The following is an 18,700-nucleotide window of genomic DNA, read 5'->3' on the forward strand; positions in this document are numbered from 1 at the left end:
CCTAGACATTTCCACTTCACAATAACGGCACTTACAGTGGACCGGGGCAGCTCTAGCAGGGCAATTATTTGTCTTGTTGGAAAGGTGGCATCCTATGATGGTGCCACGTTAAAAGTCACTGAGCTCTTCAGTAAGGGCCATTCTACTGCCTATGTTTGTCTATGGAGATTACACGGCTGTGTGCTCGATTTTATACACCTGTCAGCAATATGTGTGGCTGAAAAAGCCAGATCCACTAATTTGAAGGGGTGTCCACATACTTTTGTTTATATAGTGTATATTACAATCCACTGTGCCATTCTTGTCCATACTATAGATGTTTACTCAGAATTCATGCTGGAGTATTGTTCAGTGGGGGACGTTTAAGGGAAGAATAGACCAGAGATTGAATCAAGCGTTCCGACGTAGAAGACACTATGGAAGACACTATGTCAGTAAATAGCATTCGTGTCTATGCATTCTTATGGATATCTGTCTGTTACAAATTCACAAGAAGGTGATGAAAAACACATTTTTATATTTATTTAACTAGGCAAGTCAGTTAAGAACAAGTTATTATTTTCAATGACGGCCTAGGAACAGTGTGTTAACTGCCTTGTTCAGGGGCAGAAGGGCAGATTTGTATCTTTTCAGCTCCGGGATTCAATCTCGCAGCCTTTCGGTTACTTGTCCAATGCTGTGACCACTAGGCTACCCTGGTTACATATCTGAGTTGGAAAATGTCTTGAGCAGAATGTCACAGCTGAGATCTTGTGTTGAAGGCTTGGTGTTCCCCGCGGAAGATGCAGAGATGCTTTTACTCACCCTCTAATTCTGTCTGCGAGTGATAAACGGGGGCCTGTGGAAGACCTTCATTTGTTGGATGCTATTGTGGAGCTGTTTGGATCGTTTTAGACTGAGATGGAGAGGAAACAATGTTGCCTTTAGTCAGAGAAAAGGCTTTTGTAAATTTCGATCATAAACGTGTGACAACTGACATGCCTTGTGAGAGCTTTTTCTTATTGTCTTTCCTTTTTCATTAGGGTAAACCCAGGGGGAGAATTCTCCCACACCCGTATAACTAACAATGCTTTGTGTTGAGATGCAACAAGCCCAATTCTACTACCTATAGTTAGGATTTTATTTCAGATATACACGATAGACCGATACACAGACAACAGGCTTAATTGACATTTAAAGTCAAACAGTACATATCTAGAAGCAGCATAACCAACAGCCTCGCAAATTTATGTAGCCTACACGCTCTGTACATAACGTAGAACAAATTGCAACACTTCTTCTAGACTCATTGTGCTTGACACATTATATTCAAACATTGAGCCTGGCATTTGTATGCCTTTATTTCCTAATAGAGCCTCCGAATGGTGAGAAATTCTTAGAAATGAGACAGCATGCTTTGGCTCGTCTCAATCATGAAGTGATGATAGGTGGAGTGAGTTGGAGAAGTAATCCTGTCAAATGGGATTCTGAAGCCTATGGTTGTAGCTTTATTTCTATCTTAAAGAGACATTGATGGGTGTCACAGAGCTTGTGCCCTACTCATTTAAAAGGTTACGCTACTGCAACAGAGTTAAGAGCCTATCGTAACATCACTCCACAGCGAGCTTTTGTATAGCGCAAACGACTCGTACCTTGTCAAGCGGGTGGTCATGTGTGTTGGCGAGTTAGAGGACCCTGGTTCAAGTTCAGGGAGGAAGCTCTACATGCTAAGCCAGCACACTGACACCGGTTATGCAACTTTTGGACTAATAAATTAATTATATGTACCAATTGATTCTTGAAGAATATAACTTAGAAATGCTTTGTGAGTTTAGTTCAATAATTGTACCCCATCAGAATAAAATAATAAATAAGACTAAATTGAAAAAAATCGAAAAATAAAATAAAATTTTTGCAGCCAAGCGTTCTGACCTGTAGGGAAAAATGTAGGCCTACTTCCTGCGACCCTCAGGTCAGAATTCTGGCAACTTCAGACCCATCCCTACGTTTTTTACAGGGGCGGGGGAGCGCTCTTTGCTTTTGTTTCAACTGAGGATTGCTGATAAATGAGCCATTTATTAAAACTGTTCATTGGATATGAGAAAGGCATTTACTTATTGTATAATGTCCGATATTTTCCCAAAGTTGCATATTGTTGATCCCCTGTGAAAAGAGAAGAAATGTATGTTTGTGGTCGGAACGCCGGCAATAGGATTGTTGCCAAACTACATTCTGCAAGTCCCCCAGTACAAATAGGTTACCCTTCCTGTTCATGCATTTTATGATTTAATGTTGCCACCAAAACGGATCATGTTTATCAATTAAAACACACATAGTTAAGCTGAAGTAATGTTAATGCTTAATTGTTTTCCCGCTTAATTATAGAGAGAGGTCCTTCATGTTTTCTGGTCAGAGATTTTGACAGGCAAGCCGGCTTTGTGGGAAGATGGTAATTGGGGAACATTAGGCTAATGGCATGTTCCAAAGCGAAATGCATTGTGGGTAAAATGTGTTCAAACGGTAGATGCTAAGAGAGATCCTTGAGACAACCTTACCCTAAACCCTATCCTTAACCCCATCCCCTACCTTGACCCGCATGTTTAGGTAAAACGAAAAATAATGTCCCATTTGGAACACTGACAAGTAGAGCATGAAAAAAATATTATGTATTTATTTATTTTTGCTCAATCTGATTGGGTGGGCCCAGCCCCTCCGTGCCTATGTGGCTGTTTCAAGTACCTATATGCTGGAGGGGGAGAGGTCTGACGCTGCCCAAATGCTCTGTCTAAATGTTGATACTTTCATATCGACGAGAAATCATTTTCAAAAAACTAAATGTTAAATTATTGCACACCTTTATATGGTTAGGTCCCCACATGGCCATATGTCCATGTTACAGCGCATGTTAACAAAAGCAGGGACGACCAGCTGTTCTTAAGAGATATCTAGCGTCTCTGAACACCTGTATGTAATGGAAGGACGTCAGAAAATTTTTGTAACTGAAAAGTACTGTTAAACAGTGTTAAACGTGTACAGTAACTATATATTTTGCATTTGTGAAATTATTTTGATTTGATATGAAAGTAAAGGGCTTTATGTTTCTAGAACCGTATCTCAATGAGAATCAATTCACATTTAGATGTAGCATTTGGCTGTTTTGGCTGCCAGAGACAGTTTACCTCTGAACATAAGTCAAGGGCCTTGTGTTTTGGTTGATCATGTCACATGACCTGACCCCATCCTATGACTTTTGCTGACATTTTCTGTGCAATGATCATTTCTGGAAAAGACTTCAAATTAAGGTTAAAATCCAGGTCAAGTAACATGACCAACCAAAACACAGGGCAAAAATGTATTTACATAACAAATAAAGTCCTTGGAGGTGAAAAAAGGAAGTAGACTTGCCTACACTGTACATCTTAGGCTAGGCCTAGCCTACCTTCCAGGTAAGAGGCAAAATCCTATTAACTGTGTATCTCCAAATAACAGTGCATGTAATATCCTTTCCTACACCAAAACAACCTGCAGGAAATACTACTGACTGAGTTGAACACATCTTTTATTTAGCTTTATTTGGCATATGCTGTGTAACATACTGGCATTTTGAAAAGCGACCGTGCAATATCAAACAGTGCTGAGGGAATATGTGAGACAGAAGCCATCTGACGGTTTACTATCCTGTATGTTTTGGAATAATTCACAGTGTTTTCACACAACAACAACAGAACAAACAGTAGCATCAGGGGACCAGGGCTCAGCTGCTTGATTCTAGTGGCTCTGATACACTTCTTTACCAACCAGAGACATTGTTTCAAGTGTCATTAGTTGTATGTACGGGATACGAACGCAACAACGCAACAATAAGAAATAATAAAATATAAGAACATGTACATAAAGTAAATGGCTCAGTAGAATTTTTGCATAAGTATAATACAGGAAGGCACAATGTATAGTCCAATATTTACAGGTGTTTTGGAGAAGGGGGGGAAAGTGTTTAAATTTGTCACGCCCTGGTCTTAGTATTTTGTGTTTTCTTTATTATTTTGGTCAGGCCAGGGTGTGACATGGGTTCATTATGTGGTGTGTTTTGTCTTGGGTTTTTTGTAGGTATTGGGATTGTGGTATGGTGGGGTTTTCTAGGAAAGTCTATGGTTGCCTGAAGTGGTTCTCAATCAGAGGCAGGTGTTTATCGTTGTCTCTGATTGGGAACCATATTTAGGCAGCCATATTCTTTGAGTGTTTTGTGGGTGTTTGTTTTGCACCAGTATAGGCTGTTAGGTTTTTGTGTTATGTTTTTGTATTGTTTTTTTTTTTTTTAATCTTCATTAAAGATGTATAAAAATTACCACGCTGCATTTTGGTCCGCCTCTCCTTCATCGGAAGAAAACCCTAACAAAATTGTGCAGTATTCAGCAGTCATAGTAAGAGTCTGGTAGCAGCGGTTGTGATGTTTGTGTGTGTGTATAGCATGAATATATGTGTGTGTCTGTGTGGATATATGTACACTGAATGTACTGTACCAAACATTAGGAACACCTTCGTAATATTGAGTTGCCCCCACCCCTCCACCCCAACCCACAAGGTGTCAAAGGTGTTTGACAGGGATGCTGATCCATGTAGACTCCAATGCTTCCCACAGTTGTGTCAAGTTGGCTGGATGTCCTTTGGGTGGTGGACCATTCTTGATACATACGGGAAACTGTTGAGCATGAAAACCCCAGCAGCGTTGCAGTTTTTGGCACCTACTACCATAGCCTATTCAAAGGCACTTAAATATTTTGTCTTGCCCATTCACCCTCTGAATGGCTCACATACACAATCCAGGTCTCAACTGTCTCAAGGCTAAAATATCTTTCTTGAACCTATTTCCTCCCCTTATTGAAACTGATTGAAGTGGATTTAACAAGTGACATCAATAAGGGATCATAGCTTTCACCTGGATTGACCTGGTCAGTCTATGCCATCGAAGGCGCAGGTGTTTTCTAAATGTTTCGTACACAAAAGTGTATGCCTGTGTGGGTGTACGTGTGCTAAGGTGAGGAGAATCAGAGCAGGTGGCCAGTCCAGTTCAAGTGTTCAGCAGTCTGATGGCTTGTAGGTAGAAACTGTCTATGAGCCTGTAGGTATCAGACCTCATACTCCGATACCGTATGCCCAATGGTAAGTGAACAGCTCATTGGACATCGAATAACAGGCACCAGAGATATGTACTGTAGGCCTACGAGTCTACTCACGTGTTTCTGCAGTTCGACTAGGCTTCTATTGGGTAGGCTACCTACAGTTTTTTTTTAAATGTTTATTCTATGACCAGGCCAGCTTCCCACAGTGTGATGTACAGGTAACCATCAAAGTAAAGGAAACACCAACATGAAGTGCCTTAATAGGGCGTTGGGCCACCACGAGCCAGAACAGCTTCAATGCACCTTGGCATAGATTCTGGAACTCTGTTGGAGGGATGCGACACCATTCTTCCATGAGAAATTCCATCATTTGGTGTTTTGTCGATGGTGGTGGAAAACACTCTCTCTGGTTTCGCCCACACAACCGCTCCAGTGACCACTCTTGCCCTGTGGATGGGGGCATTGTCATCCTATGGGGGCATGGAAGCCAAAATAATGGGCAGCCCAGCTTTTTTTATACAAGACCCTAAGCATGATGGGATGTTAATTGCTTAATTAACTCAGGAACCATACCTGTGTGGAAGCACCTGTTTTCAATATACTTTGAATCCCTTGTTTACTCAAGCATTTCTATTATTTTGTCAGTTACCTGTATTAGGCAACACCAGGTACAGATCTTCCTCCTCCAATCCATACCTTAACTATTATTTGGGAAAATACAAAGCTGGCCCAAGATCAGAGTCTAGGGGCAACCTTATCTATAAAATTAATGCAGTCGTAAGGCAACAATAGTGCCACCTGGTGCAGAATCCTGAAACTATTTTCCAGCCCATGGTAGTGAGGTAGAGAATGCTTCTATAGTGTTACTTATTTAGATACCCTAATACGAATGAATCACAGTTTTAGTTATATAAAATACATGAATATCTAATACATTGTTTTTTTCTGAAACTTGTCTAATTTAGTCGAGCATGCTGTACTGCTGGCCTACAGACCAGCTAAAATGATGAGTGAGACTGGTAACAGAAAACTGTTTAGTGAAAAATGGAACTGAAAAATATAGAGTTAAGAAGTATTACATTTCATGAAAAAAGGGATCCTAGGAAAAGTTACCCTGCAGTTTTAGGAGGTATTTGTTGTACAGGTAAAGGTGTAGGTGAAGACAGTTTTAAAAGTCATTCATAATATTCTCAATGGCTCACTAAACAGGAATGTATTACATTGATTGTCATCAATCAATCACTGAATAGCACCATATAACAGTACAATTTGAACAAAATCAGAAAAGCTACCTTCCATAAGAAACGTAGAAACACTAAGCATGGCCATAAAGGTATAGTGCCTATGGCCATTCATACACACTATGCTTGTCCGATTAAAAACATTAACAAATATTATTATGAGGCAAGATATGCACATTACATATATTATATGATTCATAGAAGCTTGTATGTTGGTTAATATGTGGGAAAGTGTGGCTACCTAAAGTCATGGCTAAAGTCCTTCAAACATTTGATGGAGCCAGGTACAGTAAGCCAATGGGACCTGACAATCTCATGTTGTCTTCTTCTTGACTGAAATCAATTGGCTGAATGTCTGCAGGCCCCAGTACAGCAGGGAGATGGAGACAAAGGCCTACAGAAAGAGAGAGAGGGAGAGAGAGAGAGATAGGCGTTAGGCCAATATGTTCTTTACTTTATTAGGTGTCTGTGAGTACTGACTGATTCATTTTACACCTACATCTTGTTGGGACTAGATGCTGTTCGTGAGCACTTACCCCAAACAAACATTCATTTTTTAAAATACTCTGGATTGCTTCAAAGTAGATTTGATTTGCTTCATTCTCTTACCCTCATATTTGGTGTACCATTGTATGCATTCATTCACTGGACATGATGGTCAGACTGACAGATCTAGATACATAGGATAGTAAGGAAGTATCGATCGATATTATATCTGCCCCACAATTGATAAAGGAGAATAATAACACAGCATCATCTTTCACTTAATACATGATTGAAAGAAGACACAGAAGAACTGTGAGCCAGACATATTAGCGCGGGACACATAAGGAACGGCAAAGGTTAAGGAGTAGGGCAAAATCATCTCCCATGATGCTCTCATGTTGGGGTCAAGAAGTCGAACGCCACGGGGGAATATGCCAGAACATTCTGCCAAAAGCTGTCCTGTGGCGCCTGTCCCTCCTCCCCCGACCCCCTTTCCCTCTGTGATCTGGCCCATAAACTGCATCCTACCTCGCAGAGCAAGCCAAACCAGGCCCCTGTCCATCACAGGCAACGGCCTGATGGGAAAAAAGCAGCGTTTCCTCTGGACGCCACAGCTGTTTTCCTCCGAGAGGGAGAGTGGGAGGGAATGAGAGAGCACAACAGGGCCTGGAATGTCCCCCCGCTTTTCCGCCCCTCACTACCTGTCCTGGCAACAGGTTCCCCACTGAGGGAAGGAGAGGACGGAGGGAGGGAAGGAGAGGACGGAGGGAGGGAGGGAAGGAAGGAAGGAAGGAGGAGGGGGGGGTTGAAGAAAAGAGAAAAGGAGAGGGAGGCAACCTGGGCCTGAGACCAAAGCCTCAACGTCTAGGGCGGACATACCTTTTTACACTGCAGCACTTTACAGAGACATGACGTTGTGATGTGAGCTGTACCCATCCCGGAGATGGATTGGGATCGAAAGTGAAGCAAGGCCTCAGGAGTACCCCACAAATCACATAACAGGCCGAGCTGTCTGTTGGATCGACCGGGAGTACAGTATTGGTTCTACTCCCATCTCTCTGTTGGCCGTACTAAGCTACATTTTAATAGACTTCTCTGGGAAAATACTGCATGTGGGATAGATTACATGCGGAAGCGGGGGTTTGATCGTCTGCAAATAAGCACTACGAACAGAGAACACTGGTTCACCAAGTAGGAATCTCAACAAATCCACTCTCACTCACTTTGTTTTGATTTCAAGAGAGGGTAGTTCGTTAGAGCACCAATGAGTCAAACAAATGGGCTCAGAGCAGGACAAATAGAAATGCATGTGGTAGATCTTAATTTCTGAGTAGTTTCTGTTTTCTTGGGTCCAAATCAAGATATGTTTCTGACCAAGGAGGATACACTTCTACAGTAATGTCGAGACTGCATTGACTATTCGGCCATCATGTGATAAATAAAGTGATATATTGAATAGTCAAGAAAGCTGCCACCAGGTGAGACGGTAGCCTTTCCTCTCATACCTTTGACTCCCAACCTCCCTACATTGGGGTACCTGTGGCAGTCCTGGGCAGTAGGGGGTTAACATGGTGGCGCCCTGAGTTCTCCCATGCAGCTGCACTCATGATTGAAATGAAAACAGCACAAAATGGGTGCTGTCAGGAGTGTGATATATGACTTGTAATGGGATGTTTCCAGAGCTCCCCTCCCGTCCATATGGCTAGCCTGCCTACAGTACACATTAGGAGAGAGAGGGAGGGAGAGAGAGAGATGCAATACTCAAACATCTGCATAACAGGGCTAGGAGATTCTTAGACACAAACACATACTCCCTCATTCGCAGGCAGGGATACACACGAGTGCACACACACGCATGTGTAGGTATGTATGCATGCATGCATGCAGTGCATTCAGAAGGTACTCAGACCCCTTGATTTTTTTTACATTACAGCCTTATTCTTAAATGTATTAAAACACATTTTTTCCCTCATCAATCTACACACAATACCCCACAATGACAAAGCATAAATGTATTAAATATTTTATTTACATAATATTCAGACCTTTTGCTTTGAGACTCGAAATTGAGCTCAGGTGCATCCTGTTTCCATTGATCATCCTTGAGAAGTTTCTACAACTTGATTTGAGTCCACCTGTGGTAAATTAAATTGATTGGCCATGATTTGGAAAGGAACACGCCTGTCTATATAAGGTCCCATTGTTGACAGTGCATGTCAGAGCAAAAACCAAGCCATGAGGTTGAAGGAATTGTCTGTAGAGCTCCGAGACAGGAGTTTGTCAAGGCACAGATCTGGGGAAGAGTACCAAAACATTTCTGCTGCATTGAAGGTCCCCAAGAGCACAGTGGCCTCCATCATTCTTAAATTGAAGAAGTTTGGAATCACCAAGACTCTTCCTGAGCCATCGGGGGAGAAGGGTCTTGGTCAGGGAGGTGACCAAAGACCCGATGATCACTCTGATATAGCTCCAGAGTTCCTGTGTGAAGATGGAAGAACCCTGCAGAAGGACAACCGTCTCTGCAGCGCTCCACCAATCAGGCCTTTATGGTAGAGTGGCCAGACGGAAGCCACTCCTCAGTAAAAGACACATGAAAGCCCACTTGGATAGCCTCAAATAAATAATGAAACATGTTCAATTTGGTTTAAATAATGCAAAAACAAAGTGTTGGAGAAGAAAGTAAAAGTGCAATATGTGCCATGTAAGAAAGCTAACATTTAAGTTCCTTTCTCAGAACATGAGAACATTTGAAAGCTGGTGGATCCTTTTAACGTGAGTCTTCAATATTCCCAGTTAAGAGGACTTAGGTTGTAGTTATTATAGGAATTATAGGACTATTTCTATCTATACCATTTGTATTTCATATACCTTTGACTATTGGATGTTCTTATTTGCACTTTAGTATTGCCAGTATAACAGTATAGCTTCCGTCCCTCTCCTCGCTCCTACCTGGGCTCGAACCAGGAACACAACGACAACAGCCAACCTCGAAGCAGCGTTACCCATGCAACCACTCCAAGTCTCAGAGCGAGTGAGGTTTGAAACTCTATTAGCGCGCACCCCGCTAACTAGCTAGCCATTTCACATCGGTTACACCAGCCTAATATGGGGAGTTGATAGGCTTGAAGTCATAAACAGCTGCTGGCAAACGCATGAACGTGCTGTTTGAATGAATGCTTACGAGCCTGCTGGTGCCTACCATCGCTCAGTCAGACTGCTCTATCAAATCATAGACTTAGTTATAACATGATAACACACAGAAATATGAGCATTAGGGCATTAATATGGCCGAATCCGGAAACGATCATCTCGAAAACAAGACGTTTATTCTTTCAGTGAAATACGGAACCGCTCTGTTTTTTAAATAACGGGTGGCATCCATAAGTCTAAATATTCCTGTTACATTGCACAACATTCAATGTTATGTCATAATTAGGTAAAATTCTGGCAAATTAGGCGGCCCAAACTGTTGCATATACACTGACTCTGTATGCAATGAACGCAAGAGAAGTGACACAATTTCACCTGGTTAATATTAACTACTAACCTGGATTTATTTTAGCTAAATATGCAGGTTTAAAAATATATACTTCTGTGTATTGATTTTAAGAAAGGCATTGACGTTTATGGTTAGGTACACATTGGAGCAATGATACAGCATCGATTATATGCAACGCAGGACACGCTAGATAAACTAGTAATATCATCAACCATGTGTAGTTAACTAGTGATTGTGATTGATTGATTGTTTTTTATAAGATAAGTTTTATGCTAGCTAGCAACTTACCTTGGCTTACTGCATTCACGTAACAGGCAGTCTCCTCGTGGAGTGCAATGTAATCAGGTGGTTAGAGCGTTGGACTAGTTAACTGTAAGGTTGCAAGATTGAATCCCCCGAGCTGACAAGGTAAAAATCTGTCGTTCTGCCCCTGAACGAGGCAGTTAACCCACCGTTCCTAGGCCTGTTATTGAAAGTAAGAATGTGTTCTTAACTGACTTGCCTAGTTAAATAAAGATTAAATAAAGGTGTAAAAAAGAATAATAAAAAGAATAAAAAATCGGCCAAATCGGTGTCCAAAAATACGGCCCTAATTAATCGGCCATTCCGATTGATCGGTCGACCTACGGTGAAGGATGGGGTGGCAGCATCATGCTTTGGTGATGTTTTCCAGCGGCAGGGACTGGGAAACTAGTCAGGATCGAGGGAAAGATGAAAGGAACAAAGTACAGAGAGATCCATGATGAAGTCCTGAGTGCTCTGGAGCAGGTTCTCAGACTGGTGCGAAGGTTCACCTTCCAACAGGACAACGGCCCTAAGCACACAGCCAAGACAATGCAGGAGAGGCTTCGGGACAAATCTCTGAATGTCCTTGAGTGGCCAAGCAAGAGCCCTGGCTTGAACCGGATCGAACATCTCTGGAGAGACCTGAAAAAAGCTGTGCAGTGACGCTCCCCATCCAACCTGACAGAACTTGAGAGAATCTGCAGAGAAGAATGGGAGGAACTCCCCAAATCAAAATCAGATCAAATCAAATTGTATTAGTCACATGCGCCGAATACAACAGGTGTCACAGCATAATAACCTTACAGCACATTGCTTCCTAAAAGTAACAAGTAATTAAAGAACTGCAGTAAAATAACAATAGCGAGACTATATACAGGGGGGTACCGGTACAGAGTCAATGTGCGGGGGCACCGGTTAGTTGAGGTAATATGTACATGTAGGTAGAGTTATTAAAGTGACTATGCATAGATGACAACAACAGAGAGTAGCAGTGGTGTAAAGGGGGGGGGGGGGGGGGTGCAAATAGTCTGGGTAACTAATACTGTACAGGTGTGCCAAGCTTGTAGCATCATACCAAAGAAGACTCCAGGCTGTAATCGCTGTCAAAGGTGCTTCAACAAAGTATTTAGTAAATGGTCTGAATAGTTATGTAAACGTGATGTTTCAGTTTACATTTTTTATTACATTTGCTAAAATGTAAAAAAAACTGTTTTTGCTTTGTCATTACGGGGTATTGTGTGTAGATTGATGAGGGGGGGAAAACGATTTAGTCTATTTTAGAATAAGACTGTAACTTAACAAAATGCGGAAAAACTCAAGGAGTCTGAATACATTCCGAATGTACTGTACATGCACTCAAATACACACACATGCTCGAAGGTAGGCACATGGACATATATGTAGCAAACACACACATGCTCCTCTCCTGCTGGGTCTAGTTCCTCCCTCTTCACTATAAGCAGACACACTTGACTCCTGTCTTTGAACCCAGTCAACAGAGAGATGCTGAGCAGGTTAATGTCTCTCCAGAGAGGCTACTCTGTCTGGTGCTTAACAACTGTACAAGAGCCATGGGAAACACTCTCCAACACACACATACAGAAACACAGATAAACGGGGACACACACACAAATGCACGTATGCACGCATGCGCAGACACCCACATAACGCACATATAGCTTGTGCAGTAGTAATGTAGCAAAATAGTCATGATTAAGTCACAAATGGACTCCTTCAGTGTCTCAGTCTACTCTTTCCACTCTTATCAGCACTATTTTCTCCAAGGATGTCAGAGGACAGATCCAAGGTCACTACAAACCTATTTGGTCCATGAGGCCTTTCCCCTTTCTACTGTTCTGGGGTCAGCGAAAGTGAAGGATAATTCACCATCCCGACCTCCTGGCTGTGTGTCTACACACTATTACACTGTCATTACTGCAAAAGCCATAGGCTTGGCACAATCTAAAGCCTCAGCCATGGAAGTTTAGGGTCATGTCTCAAATGGCACCCTGTTTCCTTTATAGTGCACTACTTTTGAGCATAAGGCCATAGGGCTCTGGTCAAAAGTAGTGCACTTTATAGGGAATAGGATGCCATTTGGGATACACTTGTAAGCCTCAGCCATGAAAGTCTCGATCTTACTAATACCCATAATGCTCTGGGTGGCTCCAGCGTTGAGGCGGCCCACTCCGGAGAGCGCAGGCGGAAAGTTGGCAGCCGCGGCGCGATGGGAGTGGGTCCAGAAACAAGGGATGAAAAAACAAAGGAGCGAGAAAGAGAGAGGGAAAGAGGGGGAGACTTCTGCCTTGCAAAATCAAGCCCGGTGTGCTTTGATGGAGCAATCAGGCCAAGACAAAGCCCTAGAACTAGAGTCTCAGTGGACGTTCTGTAAATCAGTTCAATGGGATTCCACAGAGAAGGGCGAAGATGGATGGAACCCCAGGGGCTTGTAAGAGAGAGAGAGAACAATCCTTCCCTCCCTCCTTCCCTTCTTTCGCTCCACCTCCACCTCTGTCTTCTCCTCCCTCTCATCCTCTACTCTGTTAGCGTATTGTACTGTAGGAACCTGGAGCATGATCACATTCAACCATCCTGGCTAGTGGCTAGTAGTGGCCGGGGACTTTAATGCAGGGAAACTTAAATCCGTTTTACCTCATTTCTACCAGCATGTTAAATGTGCAACCAGAGGAAAAATAACTCTAGACCACCTTTACTCCACACACAGAGATGCGTACATACAAAGCTCTCCCCCGCCCTCCATTTGGCAAATCTGACCATAACTCTATCCTCCTGATTCCTGCTTACAAGCAAAAAATAAAGCAGGAATCACCAGTGACTCGGTCAATAAGAGGTCAGATGACGCAGATGCTAAGCTACAGGACTGTTTTACCAGCACACACTGGCATATGTTCCGGGATTCTAGAATGCTAGAGGCATCATTACATTACCTGGTTCGATTCCAGGTTGTATCACAACTGGCCGTGATTGGGAGTCCCATAGGGCGGCGCACAATTGGCCCAGCGTCGTCTGAGTTAGGGTTTGGCCGGGGTAGGCCGTCATTGTAAATAAGAATTTGTTCTTAACTGACTTGCCTAGTTAAATAAAGGTTACAATTCTTCCAGTGGCATTGAGGAGTATACCACATCAGTCACTGGCTTCATCAATAAAATCGATGACGTCATCTCCACAGTGACCGTACATACCCCAACCAGAAGCCATGGATTACAGCAACATCCCCACTGAGCTATAGGGAAGAGCTGCCGCTTTCAAGGAGCGGAACTCTAACCCGGATGCTTATAAGAAATCCTGCTATGCCCTTGATGCAAAGCATCAATACAGGACTAAGATTGAATCGTACTACACCGGCTCCGATGCTTGTCGGATGTGGTAGGGCTTGCAAACTATTACAGACTACAAAGGGAAGCACAGCCGTGAGCTGCCCAGTGACACGAGCCTACCAGACAAGCTAAATTACTGGCAAGCAACACTGAAGCACGCAAGAGAGCATCAGCTGTTCCGGACGACTGTGTGATCATGCTCTCCGTAGCCGATGTGAGTAAGACCTTTAAACAGGTCAACATTCACAAGGCCACAGGGCCAGACGGATTACCAGGACGTGCACTCCGAGCATGCGCTGACCAACTGGCAAGTGTCTTCCCTGACATTTTCAGTGGTAAGGGTAGGTAACAACACATGTGTCATGCTGACCCTCAACACGGGGGCCCCTCAGGGGTGCATGCTCAGTCCACTCCTGTACTCCCTGTTCACCCATGACTGCATAGCCACGCAGGACTCCAACACCATCATTAAGTTTGCCGACGACACAACAGTGGTAGGCCTGATCACCGTATCATTACGTGCCCTGGAAGGAGGATCATAGCCCCCCCCCCCCCCCCCCCCCCCCCCCTCTCTGTCTCTCCACAGTTTTATGACTTTACGACAGGTCATAAATACCTGTTAGAAACTGCCATGCAGTGTTGAGAGAGTCTACCAGAACAAAGAGACTTGGACAAACTCCTAAATCCCCAAAATGGGAAAATTGAACAATATTTCCACTTTTGAGAATGTGGAAATGGTCCATGGACACTTAAGGGACAGTTATGACGAGTGCGTTTCATTTGGTGATTTCATGAAGGACAGGAAACACACAAAATGGTATCTCTTAAAGTGTACATTTCCCATTTCTAAAATATTGTGAAACGTATGTGATTAAACATGATTAAACATGACACAACTATTTGTGTGTAATGAAATATTAACCTTCTAAATGAGAGTATGGATTTTCATATAAAGATGAACTAGTCAGTGGCCACACCCCCATGAGTCCAGACATCACATTAGGCGTCATAGAACCACCCCTTCTTCGACAGAGGTTAAAACCCACTCCTGAAGAAATGCACATCAGACTAGAAAACATGCAGCTGACACAACATGTTTAAATAGTTGGCACTACAACTCTACCAAAGGACAAGACCATACCACGTGGAGCATTGGCTACACGGCTGGAAATGGTTCAACTCTGAGACTATCGATCACTACAGAATACGAGCAAATCTTAGACGTATAATTACTAGTCTGGAGCTAGAAGTTACTTAAGTCTAGAACAAGAATACCGACAACAGCCGAAGCATCTATTCCATGATAACATTTCTGAATGATACTCTGTAGTATCCATCCTAACCACTTACAACCCTGAAAGACATTGTGACTTCTGGGAAAGTTAACCAGAGACTCTGATGAACCCTACAGGACGATCGAGGATTCCAACAGAGAAGACAACAACAACATACGGGCGTAAATATATATACACATTGCAATTATTCTCGAATGAACGGACGTTCACGTGCAAAGGATTAGCATTTCAATGAATATAATTATAGACTGTGTGTAGTGAATCCATTTTGTCTTTCCCGCTCTCCCAGTCCTCACCCCTTTCCTTTGACTACCAAGCCGTCATACCGGTTTAGCCCACTAGGGACTTTTCTGTCATTGTTAGTAACCAATATCTACTGTTTGTTTGTGATGTATTTCCGTGACTATTTAGTTTGTAAATAAATAGTTAAGACAATTTGTATATTGCTGATTCATTATGGAAACTAGGGTTCGTGCAGATGAGACTGATAGAAGGTAAAGAATAATTCATGACTGATTGATGACTGAAATTTAAGAGATTTTTTGATCTCTAAGAGTTAATTCGGAAGACGGAACTCCTTAAATAAACTTCTCCGTGGTGCCCCAGGTTATTAATAAGTTAATTGTTGCATGATTTAATTAAATCACGTAATCAATGAAATGTTAGGTATCAATTTGATAAAATAGCACGTCATCACATTAATGATAGTCACAGACACAACAACCGACAACGATGAGACAGCCTATTGGGAGGAGGTCAGAGATCTGGCCGTGTTGTGCCATGATAGCAACCTCTCCCTCAACGTGATCAAGACAAAGGAGATGATTGTGGACTACATGAAAAGGAGGACCGAGCAAGTCCCCATTCTCATCAACGGGACTGTAATGGAGCAGGTTGCTTGGTGTCCATATCACCAACAATCTAGCATGGTCCAAACACACCAAGACAGTTGTGAAGAGGGAACGACAAAGCCTATTCCCCCTCAGGAGACTGAACTTATTTGGCATGGGTCCTCAGAAAGTTCTACAGCTGCACCATTGAGAGCATCTTGACTGGTTGCATTACTGTCTGGTATGGCAACTGCTCGGCCTCCGACCGCAAGGCACTACAGAAGGTAGTGCGTATGGCCCAGTACATCACTGGGGCCAAGATTCCTGCCATCCAGGACCTCTATACCAGGCAGTGTCAGAGTAAGGCCCTAAAAATTGTCAAAGACTCCAGCCACCCTAGTCATAGACATAGATATTCTCTCTGCTACCGCATGACAAGCGGTACCAGAGCGCCAAGTCTAGATCCAAGAGGCTTCTAAACAGCTTCTACCCCCAAGCCATAAGACTCCTGAACAGCGAATCAAATGGCTACGCAGACTATTTCTTACTTATCTATTTTTTACCTTACACTTATTTTTCTTAAAACTGCATTGTTGGTTAAGAACTTGTAAGTAAACATTTCACTGTAAGGTCTACACCTGTTGTATTTGGCTCATGTGACAAATAACATTTGATTTGATTTAGTACTGGGGTTGGAATAGCATGACAGATTAGCGTAGGGCTTTGTGGTCCTCCTTTACTCCTCGTCATCCTATTTTTCCTCATCTACCTCCTCATGAGTAAATGACAAACATCTGTGACGAATTCCCAAGAACAACATAAGGAGAAAGTTAGATGGACAAATATACCATCCCAGAAATGCTAACCTCCCCTGTTATTGTAATGGTGAGAGGTTAGCATGTCTTGGGAGTGTGATATAAAATGCTAACCTCCCCTGTTATTGTAATGGTGAGAGGTTAGCATGTCTTCGGGTTATGATATCTGTGCATCTCTAACATTCTCAAATCCAAAGTGCTGGAGTACAGAGTCAAAATAATTTTACAAATTGTCAGTCCAAATATTTTTGGAGCTCACTGTACATGTTATTACATTGGTTACAGTGCCTTGCGAAAGTATTCGGCCCCCTTGAACTTTGCGACCTTTTGCCACATTTCAGGCTTCAAACATAAAGATATAAAACTGTATTTTTTTGTGAAGAATGAACAACAAGTGGGACACAATCATGAAGTGGAACGACATTTATTGGATATTTCAAACAGCAAACTCTCTCCAGAAGTTCAGTGAGGATCTCTGAATGATCCAATGTTGACCTAAATGACTAATGATGATAAATACAATCCACCTGTGTGTAATCAAGTCTCCGTATAAATGCACCTGCACTGTGATAGTCTCAGAGGTCCGTTAAAAGCGCAGAGAGCATCATGAAGAACAAGGAACACACCAGGCAGGTCCGAGATACTGTTGTGAAGAAGTTTAAAGACGGATTTGGATACAAAAAGATTTCCCAAGCTTTAAACATCCCAAGGAGCACTGTGCAAGCGATAATATTGAAATGGAAGAAGTATCAGACCACTGCAAATCTACCAAGACCTGACCTCTAAACTTTCAGCTCATACAAGGAGAAGACTGATCAGAGATGCAGCCAAGAGGCCCATGATCACTCTGGATGAACTGCAGAGATCTACAGCTGAGGTGGGAGAATCTGTCCATAGGACAACAAAGTCGTATATTGCACAAATCTGGCCTTTATGGAAGAGTGGCAAGAAGAAAGCCATTTCTTAAAGATATCCATAAAAAGTGTTGTTTAAAGTTTGCCACAAGCCACCTGGGAGACACACCAAACATGTGGAAGAAGGTGCTCTGGTCAGATGAAACCAAAATTGAACTTTTTGGCAACAATGCAAAACGTTATGTTTGGCGTAAAAGCAACACAGCTGAACACACCATCCCCACTGTCAAACATGGTGGTGGCAGCATCATGGTTTGGGCCTGCTTTTCTTCAGCAGGGACAGGGAATATGGTTAAAATTGATGGGAAGATGGATGGAGCCAAATACAGAACCATTCTGGAAGAAAACCTGATGGAGTCTGCAAAAGACCTGAGACTGGGACAGAGATTTGTCTTCCAACAAGACAATGATCCAAAACATAAAGCAAAATCTACAATGGAATGGTTCAAAAATAAACATATCCAGGTGTTAGAATGGCCAAGTCAAAGTCCAGACCTGAATCCAATCGAGAATCTGTGGAAAGAACTGAAAACTGCTGTTCACAAATGCTCTCCATCCAACCTCACTGAGCTCGAGCTGTTTTGCAAGGAGGAATGGGAAAAAAATTCAGTCTCTCGATGTGCAAAACTGATAGAGACATACCCCAAGCGACTTACAGCTGTAATCGCAGCAAAAGGTGGCGCTACAAAGTATTAACTTAAGGGGGCTGAATAATTTTGCACGCCCAAATTTTCAGTTTTTGATTTGTTAAAAAAGTTTGAAATATCCAATAAATGTCGTTCCACTTCATGATTGTGTCCCACTTGTTGTTGATTCTTCACAAAAAAATACAGTTTTATATCTTTATGTTTGAAGCCTGAAATGTGGCAAAAGGTCGCAAAGTTCAAGGGGGCCGAAT

The 18,700-nt window shown here is 42.6% G+C and overlaps 1 protein-coding gene across 1 annotated transcript in view; it reads right to left on the minus strand.

Annotated features, from left to right (window-relative positions):
* Positions 1 to 6,119: 6,119 nt before the first annotated feature.
* LOC110515972 (alkylglycerol monooxygenase) overlaps positions 6,120 to 18,700 on the minus strand; it is a 40,347-nt gene continuing 27,766 nt past the window's right edge. Inside the window, exon 13 of the mRNA XM_021594663.2 lies at positions 6,120 to 6,734. Within this exon, the coding sequence (XP_021450338.2) occupies positions 6,654 to 6,734 (81 nt within the window). The 3' untranslated portion in view covers positions 6,120 to 6,653. The remainder of the gene's footprint in view (positions 6,735 to 18,700) is intronic.

This window comes from Oncorhynchus mykiss, chromosome 3, assembly GCF_013265735.2.
Source record: "Oncorhynchus mykiss isolate Arlee chromosome 3, USDA_OmykA_1.1, whole genome shotgun sequence".
Taxonomy (NCBI): domain Eukaryota; kingdom Metazoa; phylum Chordata; class Actinopteri; order Salmoniformes; family Salmonidae; genus Oncorhynchus; species Oncorhynchus mykiss.